The sequence below is a fragment of the Dermacentor albipictus genome, chromosome 1, assembly GCF_038994185.2.
Source record: "Dermacentor albipictus isolate Rhodes 1998 colony chromosome 1, USDA_Dalb.pri_finalv2, whole genome shotgun sequence".
Lineage (NCBI taxonomy): Eukaryota > Metazoa > Arthropoda > Arachnida > Ixodida > Ixodidae > Dermacentor > Dermacentor albipictus.
This window is the reverse complement of record NC_091821.1, coordinates 302,314,623-302,332,750: the sequence shown is the minus strand read 5'-3', so window position 1 is coordinate 302,332,750 and position 18,128 is coordinate 302,314,623. Positions and strand designations below refer to the sequence as shown.

Genomic DNA, 18,128 nt, shown 5'->3' with positions numbered 1-18,128 from the left:
TAAGAATCACTGATTCGTTCCCTAATTAATTACTTTACCCACTTATTGCAATTTAGGAATTGTAGCCGGTGAGCTAGCAAGACGTGTACATTCGAAATGTATTTCGAGGATGATATCAGTTTCGGGAAATTATTTCACAAAGTGTGGGACGAAATAGATGGGCATTCCAGTTACTTTCGTGCTTCACTGAGGGCGTTCTGTTACAGATGGAACAACAGTGCATTGTTGCGGCGAGCTCGATGGGGCGCGTCTCACTGCGGAAGCATCGCGCACTGCGCCGTTGGATTCTTGCGTCCGAACAAGACGAGCCACTGTGGTCGTGCAATCGCGACAGTGCAACGAAGCGTCAGACGGCGTTCGTATTCATATTTTACATCCCTAGTAGCTGGAGCTCGCATCGCAGCGGTATTCCTTTCGCTCCCTTGACCGCTCTCGCAGGGTAGCAAACTAAAGGCACGTCTGGTCCCTGCCTCCGTGGATTCCTTGCATAGCAGCGCGCAGTCCACCGAACAAACGTTTCGGCGGCGCAAGAAGAGACGCACCCGAAGTGGTGCGTCTCTGCTTGGACGGTGTTTGTTGGCCCGCGAACGAAGGCGAACAGAGCACGGCCGCTTGTGCACTGCAGCAGCTCCTCGGCCGCGCTGCGTGGCCTCCGAGATCGGAGTGCGGCCGTACTTTCAGTCGGGCACAGCGCACTCGGGAGCTGACTGCACTCGATTGCTCCCGCCGTATACGCCACGTGGAGGGCTCACCCTGGGCACGCCGCAGAGTTCTGGCCAACGGCGGGGCCGCCGCGAAAACGGGTCGGCCGAACGCTTCTTGCGCTGCCCTAAATGCATAGAGTTTCTCACTACATTACCTAGAGGGAAATCTGGCGCTGCTGCGCTGTGGTATGCATGGGAATGCCGGTATATTGTGGATTCGGATTGGCATCGTTCTCGTAGAGACAGGACACCTTGAAGACGCGCTTGGCAACTACCGTTCCGTCTGTCACAATAATTCATTTTCTACTAGAACAGCACGTGATGAGTTGTTTTAGCTTTATTATTACGCGAAAACATGTTTTGCTTAACTATGAAAACTTGTTATTGTGTGTACGACTACATGTAACGTAAAAAGTATCAGCGGGCCGCTAAAGTTGGAGGACAGACGACAAGGTTCGCGCTCGCTTTGCAACAGTTGGTCGTCTGTTCTTGCTTTTCTTCGCTTGGTCATGCATCGTGGGTGAGTGAAGATGTAATATGCGTGAATGGAAAAATCTTATGAAGATTTTACTTTGAGAACGCGTTATTTGCGTAGCCATATCCACATTTTAGACGAAGCCTTTTACGACACCAGCCAACACGAGCCTCGCAGACACATATACCGTCATTCCCATGACGGCACGGTACCCCTTTAAGAAACTCCCATAGACGGTGGCGCCAGATTACCCTCTAGGTGTTATAGTGAGAAACTCTATGCCTAAATGTATCTTTTTTTTTTCTTCCCCGTAGGCGCGCGATAGCTACTGTGATAAAATTGACAAGTTCGAGGTTATATGTGGTTGACCAAATAATTAGGAAGCCGAAGCGCCAAGCAGGTGAGGACAAGCGGACACACAAAAATGAAATCAAAAGTTGTAAGCGTGTACGGTTGCCTTAATTTTCTGTGTAACGTCTTTCTGTCATGAGAGTGTTTCTATTCTGGCACGGACCATCTCATGTTTTGCGGCGAGTTTCACCTTTTCTCTGGGCAGAAAAATAGCTACGCATCCTGCTAACCAGAATTAACATCGCATTGAAAAGCGAGATTTTCTTTCACGATGATACTGCAGCAACGAATGCCGGAGAGTAAGAGCTTGCCAGTGAAATACGTGATTTTTCTCATCGGCAACAAGGGCCGCTGTGGTGCCTCTGTGCGGCGTTGCGCGGCTAAGCACAGGATCGAGCCGCGGCTGCCGCACCTCGATGGCATCGATCGCCTGTCTGCTGCGCCTCGCTGCCGCCGATGCGCAGCCCAGCCAATCGGAACGTCGACAGCAGACAGGCAGTGCCTCACCACGACGTGCCTCGCAATGAGATCGTGGTTCTGGCACGTGAAAGCCCAGGATTTAATTTGAATTTTTTCATCAGCAAGAAGTTCAATTATGTAACCCGAAACAAGTGGAATTATGACTAACATGTAAAAATTGCGTTCGGCGACGCTGTCACGTAGTAGACGTGCTACTTTGCAATTCAGCTATAAGGTCGTGTTTTGGTTCCAAACCTGTGTTAGATTTTACCTACGTAATTCACCATGTGGCAGCGATGTTTGGCGACTGAGTCGCAAGGTCGTGACTGCGGTGGCTGTGGTCTTACGGAAAGCGCGCAGAAATAATGTAACGTTTGTTGGCCTCGCAGCGGCGACATTAACAACAACAGCAACAACAACAGATAAGCCACTCGGAAAAACAGGCCGTCGACTGCGCACGAGGTCATTCATCGCGCCGTGGAATTAAGTGTACCGAAGGATTTAATCGTTAAAGAAACCGGCTACAGTCGCGTCACCGGGTTGTGCGCTTCTCGCCTGCACAACGCGCGCAGAGCGCCCGTATAGCCTCGCGACTGCAGCCGGCACGTGTGCAGGGGTGTGCGAGTTTTTGAGACCGATTCTTATACGAAGCGAATAGTGCCAGAAGTGAATGAAATCGATTCGCATATCGAATATTTTCCCAATAGATTGCCAATAATGCGCAGTCTTCTCACCAACAAATTCCATATCTTGGTATTCACAGTAATGGAAAGTTTCGGTCACTGCACTGTACATTAGAAAGCATGCTTTATGAAAAGTACAAAGGGAGGAACGGTTAACTGAGCCGAATGTTCTCAAACTCGGAGCTTTCTGGAACGCTCAGAAAGATAATACTGTGGGCCAATAACCTTCGCGACCAAACCAGAGTGCGTGTCGCCTGCGGTGATATAACAGATTGAAAAGGCACTTGCAATTCTCTACAGTTGTCGCTGCAAATGGTGCCGCTATTGTATAAAGTAAGTATGTACGCTGCGGGGAAGGGATTATTTCCGTGAGAGGGCGCTGGGACTGTATTTGTAACCAGTGCCAAACAATAGCCACTGTCGAATGTCACGCCCTAAACAACGTTTTATTGCGTGTGATTGTGTTTAGCCGGAAAATTGCGGCTGCCTTAGCGACTCAGCGTGCTCTGGTACGGTACGTCCACTGTACGTGGATGCGACCGAAGTGGTAACATTCTTGTTTTGCTTCAGTTTCGCGCTTCACCATGTACAGCTATCGACGCAAAGTACTCAAAAAGCATTTGAAAAATATTCGCACGTAGGAGTGGTGATTATTCGATTCAAGCACCGAATAGAAGAGGACAATATTCGGTTCGTTATTCGGAATTATCGAGTGCCGGCACACCTACAGAACATCACGTTGTTCGTGCGAGTGTTATAATTGTTTTCGATGTTGCGAAATAATTCTTGGGTATAATAGGCTTAATCTAGGTTTAATAATAGGTTTAATCGAGGTTACCCACCGTGGTTGCTCAGTGGCTATCGTGTTAGGCTGCTGAGCACGAGGTCGCGGGATCGAATCGCGGCCATGGCGGCCGCATTTCGATGGGGGCGAAACGCGAAAACACCCGTGTACTTAGATTTAGGTGCAGGATAAAGAACCCCAGGTGGTTGAAATTTCCGCAGTCCTCCACTACGGCGTGCCTCATACTCAGAAAGTGGTTTTGGCACGTAAAACCCCATGTTTTTTATTTATTTTTATCGAGGTTTAACCGTATCGAGACCACGTTTAGGTGGCATTGCGCTCCTCCGTCTCAAAGACCGTTTTGACAGCACTGTTTTAATGTTCAAAGGTCAGAGAACACGCGCAGAGCAAAGTGCGTAAAAGCACGGCGGGCTATGCACGCTGCGCGGCCAGCACTCGACGCCATGCAACGGTGTGCGCTGCGGCGCGGCAGCTCTGCCCGCCCGACTGGTGCAGAGTGTTGTCTTCCGTCTGTCCCGGCCTCGTGGTGCCAGCCGTGTGCGCTTCTCTCACCAGCGAGCCGTGCTGTACCAGCTGGAGCCGCCAGCGGGGCTGCGGCAGGACGACGAGCGCTGTGTCGTCTCTCCCGCCGCCACGTGGCCCAGCGTGGTGCGGCTTCCGGCCGAGGCGGTGGCGCTCGACGCCGCCCTCAAGAGTGTGCTGCTCAAGGGCAGGACGGCCCACGTGCTGCTCTGCCTCGGCCAAGACGACACGGGGGTGAGCACTGACGCGTCTTCGAGCCGCAGCTTGCGCCAGGGGTCGTAGTGTACTGAGGAGCATATATTTCTATTGCGATTATATGGGCACTCCAGCCGCATGTGTGCAGTCGCCGTGATGTTTCGTACAAAGTGCAAAGGCCACAACACCGTCGTCGCGCGTCGAGTGCTGCATGTGCGAGCACGCGAGGCAAGCCGGCGATCGCGACTCAATCTGGCGCGCGCGAACGAAGGAAGCGGAGGCCAAACGCTTCCGTCGAGGGCGGGGCGGCGTTGTGTTCCCGCAGCAAGTGCGCATTTTGCGACCAGGCACAAGAGGAACTCACGATCGCGGCTCAGTCTCGCGCGTCATACATGGAGGGAAGGCATGGAATAAAGAACCACTTCAGAGGAGGGAGACTGTACCTTCCGCAGCGGTTCGAAAATAAGCAGCGGCAGCGCATGGAACTTACCTAGGTGGACGCCAGATGACGCGGCTAAAACAGGAAGCGCAAATGCGCATTTTTTTAGAGCATTATTCAATATGGCCGCTTTTTGCCGGTCGTGTACGCTTGTATCCGCTCGTACGCGCTGTACTCGCCCCACCGGCTATGCGGCATGCCTCGATGCCCCGGCTGCCGCGTAGCCGGTGCGTCCTAATTGCCAGGAGACCAAAGAGCCTCTACTGACGCCCATACAAGCAAGCCACAAGTGAGTGAACAGAACGTGCGACTTTATTGGCAGAAGACAAGCAGTGTGTACATTCTCGTGCAATAGCAGAAATAAAATTTGTATGTCGAGATACGCTGGACTCTTTGACCCGAGTTCGTAAACGGCTCACCGTCGTCGTCGCAAATGGCGGTCTAGTAACGAGCGACAACCAGCGGCGCATGCAGATTCGACAGAGTGTCCCGCCTGTTTGCAGCGGCAATCGCCGTTAAAGATGAGCAACTTGCATTGCGAAGCATCGGGTGAACCAGGCATCTGCTGCCGAAGCCAACACAGCGACATGGACTATCCGGCATTTTAGCCTTAACTCCTTTCCAACCTGCACGTTACTTTTTCTTTCGGGCGCCGCTAATGTGTGGCTCACACTTGGTGTCCCACATTGTCTCAATATGGAGAAGTCGCTTTCGTGGGCATCACCTTTATCAGCCACTTTTGCGGGCCTTTGCACCCAACTTCATACACGTCGGACCATGTAAGCACGTGTGCTAGTCTCCGTTCGTGCTTAATCGCAGCCGGGAAAGGCCACAGGCACAATTTGACCATGGCTGCAGCAGGAAAGGCTGAATAGGGAACCCGAATCACGGTGTGTGTAAATTGGGAGCCATTGTCGCTGTGTGGACTGGAGGAGCAAATGCTTACTTCAAGAGACTGCTTCCCAATGCACCTGACCTGGCCGCCATATTCGGAAAACATAACACGGCGACCGTAACCAAGTAAGATAACAGCGAAATTAAACGGCAATCATTCACCACATAGTGTTCAGACAATACATTATACATTCCGCTACGAACCATATGGCAACAGTGAGCATTCACACACACGGGTCTCTTGATACATTCAGCCGCCTACTTACAGGCATAATGCTTGCCTTCGTCGCACTCGCGGGACCGAATCCCGGCCACGGCGGCCGCATTTCGATGGGGACGAAATGCGAAAACACCCGTGTACTTAGATTTAGTTGCACGTTAAGGAACTCCAGGTGGTCGAAATTTCCGCAGTCCTCCACTACGGCGTGCCTCATAATCAGAAGGTGGTTTTGGCACGTAAAACGCCATAATTTTTTTTTTGCCTTCGTCACATGTGGTGGTCTAGTAACGAGCGACAACCAGCAGCAGAAACAGATTGGACAGTGTGTTCCACCTGTTTGCAGCGACAGTCGCCATTAAAGATGAGCAACTTGCATTGCGAAACAATCGGGTGACGCAGGCATCTGCTGCTGCAGCCGACACAGCGACATTGACGACCCGGCATTTTAGCGTTAACTCCTTTCCAACCTGCACGTTTCTTTTCTCTCGAGGGCCGCTAATGTGTGGCTCACATTTGGTGTCCCACTTTGTCTCAATATGGACAAGTCGCTTTCGTGGGCATCACCTACGGCAGCCATGTTTGCGGGCCTTTCCACCCATACGGCCATCAACTTCATCCACTTTGAACCATGTAAGCACATATGCTGGTCTCCGTTCTGAGCAAATCATGGCCGAGGTAGGCCACAAGTACAATTTGCCCATGGCTGCAGCAGGAAAGGCTGAACGGGGAGCACGAATCGTGGTGTGTAAATTGGGAGTCTATGTTGCTGTGTGGACTGCAAGCAAATGCTTACTTCGAGAGACTGCTTACCAATGCAACTGACCAGGCCACATCCACATCCGACCAGACCACATCCGAGAAATGTAACACGGCGACCACAACCAAATGGGGCAGCAAAACCAGATTCTGCAATCAATCATTCAGTGTAGCTTGCGCAAAGACCCAGGCTATCGAGGATGAAGAGCAATCATCAACGAGACTAGGAATATGAAAAATGAGAAAGCTTGCATTCAAGAGAGAAGCCACTCTGCTCTGCAAGCATTGAAGGCCAAAAACATCAAGAAAAGTAAAATGGTGCATGGCAAACGGTGCGTAGGTTAATGCAAGACACATGTCGATGTTGCATCAGCTATTTCAGGAGAGGAATTGTGCATGACAACATACGCTAAAAGGTACTGCTACAGATACGTTATGCTACTAGACAGTGACTGGTATTAAGTATCAGCGAAGAACCGGTTAACCTTTATGTTTGGATGAGGATGAATGATCTCTAACAAGAATGGGCAATGAAAAAGCTTTCATTTATAGAAGAAAAATTACACTTGGCACAAATGGAATTGACATAGCCAGGAAGCTGATTAAGGGCAAACTGATGGAACTCTTTTGGCCAGCGTCGTACGTCCTTGATCAGAAGTTGCAGGTGCATCTGAAGACGAAGAATTTCTGTAAAGTTTTTTTTAAGTTACCTGGATGACTCAGCCAATTTGTCCGTGCTGGTGGAATGGTGGCTGAAGCTCTTTTCAGTCTTGACACAGTGGTCTGCAGACTTGATATCTCATGCGAATTCATCTGCATGCGCTTCTTTGTTCGTTGTGTATCATCATCATCATCAGCCTGGTCACGCCCACTGCAGGGCAAAGGCCTCTCCCATATTTCTCCAACAACCCCGGTCATGTACTAATTGTGGCCATGCCGTCCCTGCAAATTTCTTAATCTCATCCGCCCACCTAACTTTCTGCCGCCCCCTGCGACGCTTCCCTTCCCTTGGAATCCAGTCCGTAACCCTTAATGACCATCGGTTATCTTCCCTCCTCATTACATGTCCTGCCCATGCCCATTTCTTTTTCTTGATTTCAACTAAGATGTCATTAACTCGCGTTTGTTCCCTCACCCAATCTGCTCTTTTCTTATCCCTTAACGTTACACCGATCATTCTTCTTTCCATAGCTCGTTGCGTCGTCTTCAATTTGAGTAGAACCCTTTTCGTAAGCCTCCAGGTTTCTGCCCCCTAGGTGAGTACTGGTAAGACACAGCTCTTATACACTTTTCTCCTGAGCGATAATGGCAACCTGCTGTTCATGATCTGAGAATGCCTGCCAAATGCACCCCAGCCCATTCTTATTCTTCTGATTATTTCCGTCTCATGATCCGGATCCGCAGTCACTACCTGCCCTAAGTAGATGTATTCCCTTACGACTTCCAGTGCCTCGCTGCCTATTGTAAATTGCTGTTCTCTTCCGAGACTGTTAAACATTACTTTAGTTTTCTGCAGAATAATTTTTAGACCCACTCTTCTGCTTTGCCTCTCGAGGTCAGTGAGCATGCATTGCAGTTGGTCCCCTGAGTTACTAAGCAAGGCAATATCATCAGCGAATCGCAAGTTACTAAGGTATTCTCCATTAACTTTTATCCCCATTTCTTCCCAATCCAGGTCTCTGAATACCTCCTGTAAACATGCTGTGAATAGCATTGGAGAGATCGTATCTCCCTGCCTGACGCCTTTCTTTATTGGGATTTTGTTGCTTTCTTTATGGAGGACTACGGTGGCTGTGGAGCCGCTATAGATATCTTTCAGTATTTTTACATACGGCTCGTCTACACCCTGATTCCGTAATGCCTGCATGACTGCTGAGGTTTCGACAGAATCAAATGCTTTCTCGTAATCAATGAAAGCTATATATAAGGGTTCGTTATATTCCGCACATTTCTCTATAACCTGATTGATAGTGTGAATATGGTCTATTGTTGAATAGCCTTTACGGAATCCTGCCTGGTCCTTTGGTTCACAGAAGTCTAAGGTGTTCCTGATTCTATTTGCGATTACCTTAGTAAATACTTTGTAGGCAACAGACAGCAAGCTTATCGGTCTATAATTTTTCAAGTCTTTGGCGTCCCCTTTCTTATGGATTAGGATTATGTTAGCGTTTTTCCAAGATTCCGGTACGCTCGACGTTATGAGGCATTGCGTATACAGGGTGGCCAGTTTCTGTAGAACAATATGCCCACCATCCTTCAACAAATCTGCTGTTACCTGATCCTCCCCAGCTGCCTTCCCACTTTGCATATCTCCCAATGCTTTCTTTACTTCTTCCGGCGTTACCTGTGGGATTTCGAATTCGTCTAGACTATTTTCTCTTCCATTATCGTCGTGGGTGCCACTGGTACTGTATAAATCTCTATAGGACTCCTCAGCCACTTGAACTATCTCATCCATATTAGCAATGATATTACCGGCTTTGTCTCTTAACGCATACATCTGATTCTTGCCAATTCCCAGTTTCTTCTTCACTGCTTTTAGGCTTCCTCCGTTCCTGAGAGCATGTTCAATTCTATCCATATTATACTTCCTTATGTCAGCTGTCTTACGCTTGTTGATTAATTTCGAAAGTTCTGCCAGTTCTATTCTAGCTGTAGGGTTAGAGGCTTTCATACATTGGCGTTTCTTGATCAGATCTTTCGTCTCCTGCGATAGTTTACTGGTATCCCGCCTAACGGAGTTACCACCAACTTCCATTGCACACTCCTTAATGATGCCCACAAGATTGTCGTTCATTGCTTCAACACTACGGTCCTCTTCTTGAGTTAAAGCCGAATACCTGTTCTGTAGCTTGATGTGGAATTCCTCTATTTTCCCTCTTACCGCTAACTCATTGATCGGCTTCTTATGTACCAGTTTCTTCCGTTCCCTTCTCAGGTCTAGGCTAATTCGAGTTCTTACCATCCTGTGGTCACTGCAGCGCACCTTGCCGAGCACGTCTACATCTTGTATGATGCCAGGGTTAGCGCAGAGTATGAGGTCTATTTCATTTCTAGTCTCGCCGTTCGGGCTCCTCCACGTCCACTTTCGGCTATCCCGCTTGCGGAAGAAGGTATTCATTATCCTCATATTATTCTGTTCCGCAAACTCTACTAATAACTCTCCCCTGCTATTCCTAGTGCCTATGCCATATTCCCCCACGGCCTTGTCTCCAGTCTGCTTCTTGCCTACCTTGGCATTAAAGTCGCCCATTAGTATAGTGTATTTAGTTTTCACTTTACCCATCGCCGATTCCACGTCTTCATAGAAGCTTTCGACTTCTTGGTCATCATGACTGGATGTAGGGGCGTAGGCCTGTACAATTTTGTACCTCTTATTAAGTTTCACAAGACCTGCCACCGTCTCGTTAATGCTATAGAATTCCTGTATGTTACCAGCTATATTCTTATTAATCAGGAATCCGACGCCTAGTTCTCTTCTCTCCGCTAAGCCCCGGTAGCACAGGACGTGTCCGCTTTTTTTTAGCACTGTATATGCTTCTTTTGGCCTCCTAACTTCACTGAGCCCTATGATATCCCATTTACTGCCCTCTAATTCCTCCAATAGCACTGCTAGACTCGCCTCACTAGATAACGTTCTAGCGTTAAACGTTGCCAGGTTCATATTCCAGTGGCGGCCTGTCCGGAGCCAGTGATTCTTAGCACCCTCTGCTGCGTGGCAGGTCTGACCGCCGCCGTGGTCAGTTGCTTCACAGCTGCTGGGGACTGAGGACCGGGGTTTGATTGTGTTGTTCATATAGGAGGTTGTGGCCAAGTACTGCACCAGGGTGGCCAATCCTGCTCTGGTGAGGGATTGCGTTACCGGTTCTGGTCACTGGGATCAGGCCACACTCCAGGCCTGTTTATGTAATTTTATCAACACGCGGATTTTTTTTTTAATCCGGTGGAAAATTGCCGGCACCGGGATTCGAACCACGGACCTCTTGCACGCGAGGCGGGTGTTCTACCTCTACGCCACCGCTGCAAATCTTCGTTGTGTAAAAGCCTTGCAAATTCGGCTCCAGCCACTTTGTGTTGGTGTGGATAGGAGCTCCTGTGATGACAAAGATATGCTTGGCATGGACTCTGTTGGGGCAGAACGGTGACACATGAGATACAGCACAGATTAGCCAAACTCATGTGTGTTTTCTTTTATGTTCGAGCCAACTATACTGAACCATAAACATGAACAAAGATTCATTCAGGGTGTCTACCAACCGGGAAAACCGGGAAAACCGGGAATTCTCAGGGAATTTGAACAGTCTGGAAAAAGTCAGGGAAAACTCAGGGAATTTGTGCTTCCACCAGGGAAAATTAGCTGTAACTTTATTGAAAGGGAACGAAAGTCGTGTTAATGTTGGCTCCAGTAACAGAGGAATCGCAACGAATCGTCATTGATGCCGTGTCATCGGCACGATGTATTGCCAGAGTAGTTAACGACCGATTTTCTAGACGCCCGATTTTTCGGACATGCCCGATAATTTGTACGGTTTTGCGGCACCACCACGTACTCCATATAGTCAATGTATATTGCCCCGACTGCAGGTCTGAAATGGCATTAATCAAAGCCGCCACCGCCGCTATTTTGATTATCTCGCCGCCTCGAACCGGCACTCTCGCAGGCAAATCCGCAAATCCGTAACCACCACCGCGGCAACGTCAGGCCTAGCTGCTTCTATGTTCGCTATTAAGCTTCTTGCCGTGCGGTGCCGTGTTTTTCATTTTTTTCATTGAAAGAATTCGCCGCTATCACCAATGGCACCGACTCCGCCTTTGTAATCCTAGCGATTGGCTTTGAAGCTCGCAGAGCACAGCGCGTTGCGTAATGCCAGTCTGCGAAAGTTAGCTTCGCCTCAGTACACTAGTGTTAGGCGGTGAAGCATAATAAGCGTGGGAAGGGGGCAATTGTCGCGGGACACAGTATACATTACTTAATTACACATGTGTGCACGTCGTCTTCTGTCACAGTACAAGCCCTGATATGCCTAAAAAGCGTACTGGCAGGCCTTCAGAGCTTTTTGAGACGTGCCTGTGGTAATTTTAGCCCTTAAAGGCAGTTAAAGACATGCATTAATTTTTTTCAGACTGCCCGTTTTTTTCAATTTTTTTTGCGGCCCCTCGGAAGTCCAAGAAATCAAATGTTGACTGTACAACTGACCAAGAGGATGCTTCAGATGATCCATGTGGTGAAAGCGTGGTAGAAGGAGGATGAGAACAGAAAGGACCGACGCACTGAGGAATTAACGGGAAAGGAAGGGTGCCGCCACCTTTTTGAAGGAGCTTGAGCTAAAAAAACTAAGTGATGGCTGATGCTGAGACACAGGTGTCCCTCATCCAAACCAAAATAAATTGTTTACGCAGTGAAACCCAACACTGAGATGTTGTGTACGGGCTGAGAGTATGTCAGGACAGTTGAGGTTGACTTCCCAGCTGCTGAGAGAGAACCTTAGTTGTGACAAACTTCAGGACCTCATACAGATGAGCTTGCTATCAGTTGATAGAAATAGCTGATATTAAATAAATATTTACTTATGTTTGCATCTCCTTTTCATTCGTATGTGAAAATGTTCGACTCAATTTGGAATGGGCTTTACCATTTCTTTCGCTGTGCATTTTACTAACACCTTCCTTCTGTTTTCTTTTTAAATAAAATATATATTACTCCTTACTATTCAAACTGGATTAAGTCATTTTTTTGTTTCAGCATGCTTACTAGAGAGTGACAGCATCGGGCAACGTAGTGTCAGCCTGTCTTGACATAAAACAAAGATCCGACTCATTCAGGGAATTTCGCAAAGGTGCTCAGGGAAAACCTGGAAAACTCAGGGAATTTAGAAATGTCAACTTGGTAGACACCCTGTCATTTCTGCAGTAAACAAATGACATGTATCTCAAGACTAGCAAGCCAATACAGCATATATCAAGCATATTTATTTCTGAACCACGTGTTGTTTACCTTGTTGTAGCAGGCAGCAGCTTCTTTTGTGTGGAGTGCGTTGCTTTATACTGGTGCCATCCTCATTACTGCATGGCTGGAACAGAAATTTTGACTGAAAAAGCACAATTTTGCAATATGAAATGCAAAAAGGTGTGACATATATGTTGAAATGGTTTGCGACTACAGAACACATGCAAATGTACCATGTCTGTTCTAGGGGCCTTAAGCAGCACGTTAAATAAATATTGCTATTGTCCATAAATTTATGTCTGCCTAACTATACAGTGCATGTAAACAGCTTAAGTATTATTAAGATCACAAATGAGAACATTTGTGCGTTCATATATCCACTGGAACAGGTCACACTGCTGGTTCCACAAGCAAATGCATGAAAGTCATGAAGCTATTAGAACTGATGCATTATTTTTCTGCACGAACATGATGCACTGCTTCACTACTGCAAAAATAAATGCCCTACGGTAAACCAAACTGAACAGCAAGAACATCTGGAACCAACAAGTACGAAATATGAGTGAATTATCACTCTTGCAACTGTTTAATACATTAAATTCTGTATTTTAACATCATTTTACCAAAGGATTATTCAGTTTTGTGGACGAAAGCGGTCGCCGGCGGACTCGAAAAAGAGTTTTATATGTATATTGTTAAGGTTACCCACTCACCTATGGCCACGGCTACAATAAGATGAAAAATGAGACGCGCGTTCCTATATCGCTCTTTCTTTCCCGATTGTGTGTATAACGACAGCCTCGCAAGTAATGGTTTATTTAGGAAACAGCAACGGAGGATCTCGACTGCCATATGTTGTGCAGGATCTAGTTCGTTAACTTGTCTCCGCCTGTGAGTTAATGAGACGAATATTATATAACGTTTCAAGCAGCGGTGTTAAACGACTCACCGTTATTGCTGTTGGCAGCCGCACCAGAACTCCCGTTTCGATGCAGACGCGTTCCGAATGGCTCACGACCGATACCCAATTTTCGGGCTTGCATGTCCGTTTACAAACACGTCACTTCACCCCAGGTTGAATAACGCGAGACATCGAAGCGCAATAAACCAGTTTTAGCAAAAAAGAAGCAACCAGCCTGAGTGCACGAACGAATGAATCCGTGCCGCAATACACTCGAAAATGCCGGTAAAAATTTTAAATCCAGGCGAGAGGTCACGTGAGAGATCGATAATGCTGAACGCTATTTGCGTTTATAGTGACAAAGAAACAATAAACTTACTTACAAAGAGTACAATATCTAATTAGCAATGATAATTTCGCCCTCTTTTTATGTAATAAAAATGCTTCGGTAATTGCAAGAGAAAGTTTGTAAGATAAAATTGCGCTTATTACGGCGCCTCTAGCGAAAAATGTTCAAACTAACGTAAGCATCCCGAAGTGATTCTGCTATGCTGGTTTTGTTAGCAGCAGCGCGCGGTCGATTTTTTCGCCCTCTGTGGCCATTTGTTGAACTTGAGAGTGTTCGGGGCCTGGGGAAGGCAGCGTGGGGGGCGGGGGCGTGACATTCCCATAAGTCCAATGGGGGGCCGATTTTCGCAGGCGACGCTAGAGCCGCCTGGATTCTAGCGGCAGTTGCACTGATACCAGAAAAATGTTTACTTACTAATTATAGATAATGTTCTGAATATTATTCCCTTACAATCAAAATATAAAAATGAAAGACGACGTCTGAATAATTTCTAGTTGCTTAGAAAGTTACATGTGTATCGAAAGCGCAATGACGCTTGTGAGGAATACCGCACAGCAGACGACCGACACCGGCGTCGTCTGCTTCTGCTATCGGTTTTGCTCTGCCCGCTTGCTTTGGCCAGGCATAATATCCCACTATAGATATATATATATATATATATATATATATATATATATATATATATATATATATATATATATATATATATATATATATATATATATATATATATATATATATATATTCTTAAGTAGGACTCAGAATTAGCTTGTACATTTACCTTTGAAGGTTGGTGGCACTGCTGCTTAGGCCGAGAGCAGTCACGACGCTAATCACCATCACCCTAACTACACTCTAAGAAGAAAAGGAGGAAATGTGGTATTGAGGTTACTCCTTTAGGGGGTAAGTGCGAGGGGATGAACTGTTACTCCCCATGCCGTTACTCCTCCGAGGACTAACAGTTGCTCTTTTCCGATGCTCCTCAAAGGAGTAACGGTCATTATTTCCGATGCTCCGCAAAGGTGGAATTAATGAAATTAGGCATTTATACGCTAATAAAAAAGATTACTGAGCTGAAAAAAAAGGGGCCCGAAAGCAGGATTCGAACTCACGTCCTCGCGCTCCCATGTTAGCTACTCTAACCACTGCACCACGGCAGATTTTTTTTTCTTTATTACATGGAAAACAAAACTTAAAGTGTATTACGATGTTGACACAACTACACACTTAAAACTCGGACAAACACACACATGCGTCCAACAAGTGCATCCAGTCTGGTGGAGATTCCTGCGCGGCGTACACACTTCTTACATAGGCAGCACTTTCACGAAAGAAGGACTTTGTAGATCGCGGGCTTTCGGCATGGCGATCACACAGTCTACTTCTCCACAGGCTATATAAGCCAAGTGTAATGAACATGTCATAGGGAGGACCACCCGGAACCTTAAACGGCAGAAACCTAATTGAATATGGAGTTATGTCAATGTCCTTTTTAAGCGTCCGTTGGAGAATGTCCCAAAAAAATACAGCGTCCCTACAGTCTATGAAGCAATGATCTATGGTTTCGGCACGTGGACAGAGCCGACAGTTTGTTGTCCATGGCACAAAGCAACCCCTCGAATTTAACCAAGTTTTCACAGGAAGTGTTTCTGAATGTAATTTAAAGAAAAATGTTTTTACTCCAGGAGGGACACACATTTTTCGGACGCGCTTAAGTACATCCTGATAAGGTCGGCTTAAATAAGGTGCACGATACAAAGGATCTGGGAAAATAGAGTCCACCAGTGCCGCAGAAATTGCTTTTCGACTGGCAGTGAACACATACTCCAGGCTGAATCTAACTTTCAAGAAAAGAAATGTGTCAACAACCTCTTTGAGAAAGCCCCAAGGAGCCTGTGGGACATCCTTTACATTTGATGACACTACTATATTAGGAACATACTGAACTAAACGGAGTTGCAACATTTCACGCAAAAACGGATGGTCACTGTCTCGAAAGAAAAACAGGCGAGAAACAATTTGTCTGACAAAGAGGTGTACTAATCCTAGGCCACCACGTTCAAGGGGGAGGAACAGATTGTCGCGCCGCATCGATTCACAGCTCGAACTCCAAATAAATGTTGCAAATACGCGATGCAGTGCCTGAAGGCGAAGTCGTGAGCAGTGCAGTACTTGCAGCACATACATCAGACGGGAAGCTAAGAACACGTTGCACACCTCAGCACGAATGAACATTGACAAATTCCGCCCTCGCCATGAGTTCACTTTACGTTGAATTTTGCCAACTTCTCCCGACCAATGAGCGTTGCTATTTCTATACTGTGAGAGAGGCACACCTAAATAACGAAGATCCTCTTTCCATTGAATGCCTGCGTAATGTGATGGCACTGTGGCCCATAATCCAAACCAAAAACCTGAACTTTTGTCAAAATTAACGTTTGCACCAGACGCCGCACAAAATTCTTCTGTAATTGCAAGAGCAGTCTCAACACTCTTTTTATCGGTACAAAAAAAGGCCACGTCGTCTGCATACGCAAGAACCCGAACCTCATTAGTCAGTAATTTAAACCCCTGGAAATTTTGTTCTTTAAGAATGCTCATACAAAGTGGCTCTAAATACAAACAGAACAGAAGCGGTGACAAAGGGCATCCTTGTCGTACTGATGATAAAAGTCTAATTGGATCGGAGAGAGAGCTATTCACTATTAATCTGGTTGATCCATTAGCATAACATGTCCTGATACCTCTAAGGAGCAGAGATCCGATATTTATGTGCTCTAGTACAGTAAACAGGAATGCGTGATTCACCCTGTCGAACGCCTTAGCCAGATCTAGCTGTACCATTGCCACCTGTCCAATCCCCTCAGCTACGCACTCTAGCACCGATCTCGCAACATGAATGTTCGTCTGAATGGACCGGCCCCTGATGCCACATGTTTGATGATCACCGACCACAGATCTTATTACAACTTGCAAACGGTTAGCTAATACCTTAGCAAAAATTTTATAATCCACATTGCATAAGGAGATAGGCCGATATCCGTCCACTTTTTGCAATTTAGTCTCATCATCGCTTTTGGCTATAAAAACGGTGTGTCCTTCGTACATTGTGGCGGTTAAGTACCCTGCTTCCAAGGCCTCTCGGTACACCTTAAGTAGTAATGGCGATAAGAGGGAACGAAAACACTGATAAAATTCGGCAGTAAGGCCATCCGGGCCGGGCGTCTTGCCCTTCGCTAACGAATCGATGCATGCAGTTACCTCATTAATATCAATGTTTTCATTTGTATAATCGTAATCATCCTGATTTAACTGGGGCAGCAACGATAAAATTTTTTTGGCAGCATCTGTATCCAATGGCTTATGGTCTCGAAATAGTTTTTCATAATGTTCAAAAAACGCTTTAGTTATTATAGTAGGCTCATTAACAATGATTCCACCATACTCTATCTCCAGTATTTGTTTAGACAGCGCGTGCCGGCGCTCATCACCAAGGGCCCTACTGCAAGGCTGTTCTTCCAGGAAACGCTGCTCTCGCGCACGCACAAGCGCACCTCTGTATTTTTCTGCGTTCAAAGCTTGTAACTGCGCCTTGACCTTATGAATATCATCAATATATTGACCTGGATGTAGGCATTCAAGCTCATGCAATTCACACAATAGTCTATGCAATGCTTTGTAATTAGTCTTTTTTTCAAAGGCCAATATTGACTCTTCGATAGCTATCATTTTAGCTTCCTGTTTGAATAATTCCCACAAAGCAAAGAGTGGCAAGTCCTTGCGGCATGAGACATGAGCTATAAGCTCAGTAACACGATTTAAGAAACACTCTCGCGAAAGTAACTGGTTATTAAACTTCCACAGCTCCCAGCACATACGCCGACTTTGGTAACGACGGCTGCCAAACGATGCTGACACTAGGCAGTGGTCACTGAAGAATATAGGGTGAACAGTGTAACCATAAATAAGAGGTAGTGCGCTAAGTGAAACGTAAATTCGGTCAAGTCTTGCATGCGAGGTACCCTGGAAGTGTGCATATCGGCATCCCGCCTTTTCATTTTCCCCAATGTCCACAAGCTGATAATCACATATCAGGCGTTGCAAAGCATCACTACTTGGATCGCGTCTCAGCTTCAGTGACGTACGATCTTGCGCGTTACATACACAATTGAAGTCTCCGAAGACGACCAATGCACGATCAGTACAGAAATGATGTTCTAGGGATAAGAAGAAACACTCGCGATCACGTAACTTGTTCGGGGCATAAACACACACAAATCTGAAGCTCGTGCCACTGATATCCATATCGCAACAGATTAGGCGCCCTTCCCCATCTGTAAACAAATGTAGCAAATCACATGGTAAATGTTTTCTAACAAATAACATACAGCCTGCGGAAACGCCTACTGCATGACTGACACAAACATT

At 46.7% G+C, this 18,128-nt stretch overlaps 1 protein-coding gene across 4 annotated transcripts in view; it reads left to right on the top strand.

Moving 5' to 3' along the window:
- LOC135920894 (retinol dehydrogenase 12-like) overlaps window positions 1-18,128 on the top strand; it is a 271,490-nt gene that overhangs the window by 28,307 nt on the left and 225,055 nt on the right. For 3 of the 4 annotated variants that reach the window (XM_065455152.1, XM_070531485.1, XM_065455153.2), the window contains exon 3: window positions 4,033-4,233. The exons of the other annotated variant lie outside the window; for it this stretch is intronic. In XM_065455152.1, coding sequence (XP_065311224.1) covers window positions 4,033-4,233 — 201 coding nt within the window. The remainder of the gene's footprint in view (window positions 1-4,032; window positions 4,234-18,128) is intronic. 4 annotated transcript variants of the gene reach the window in all.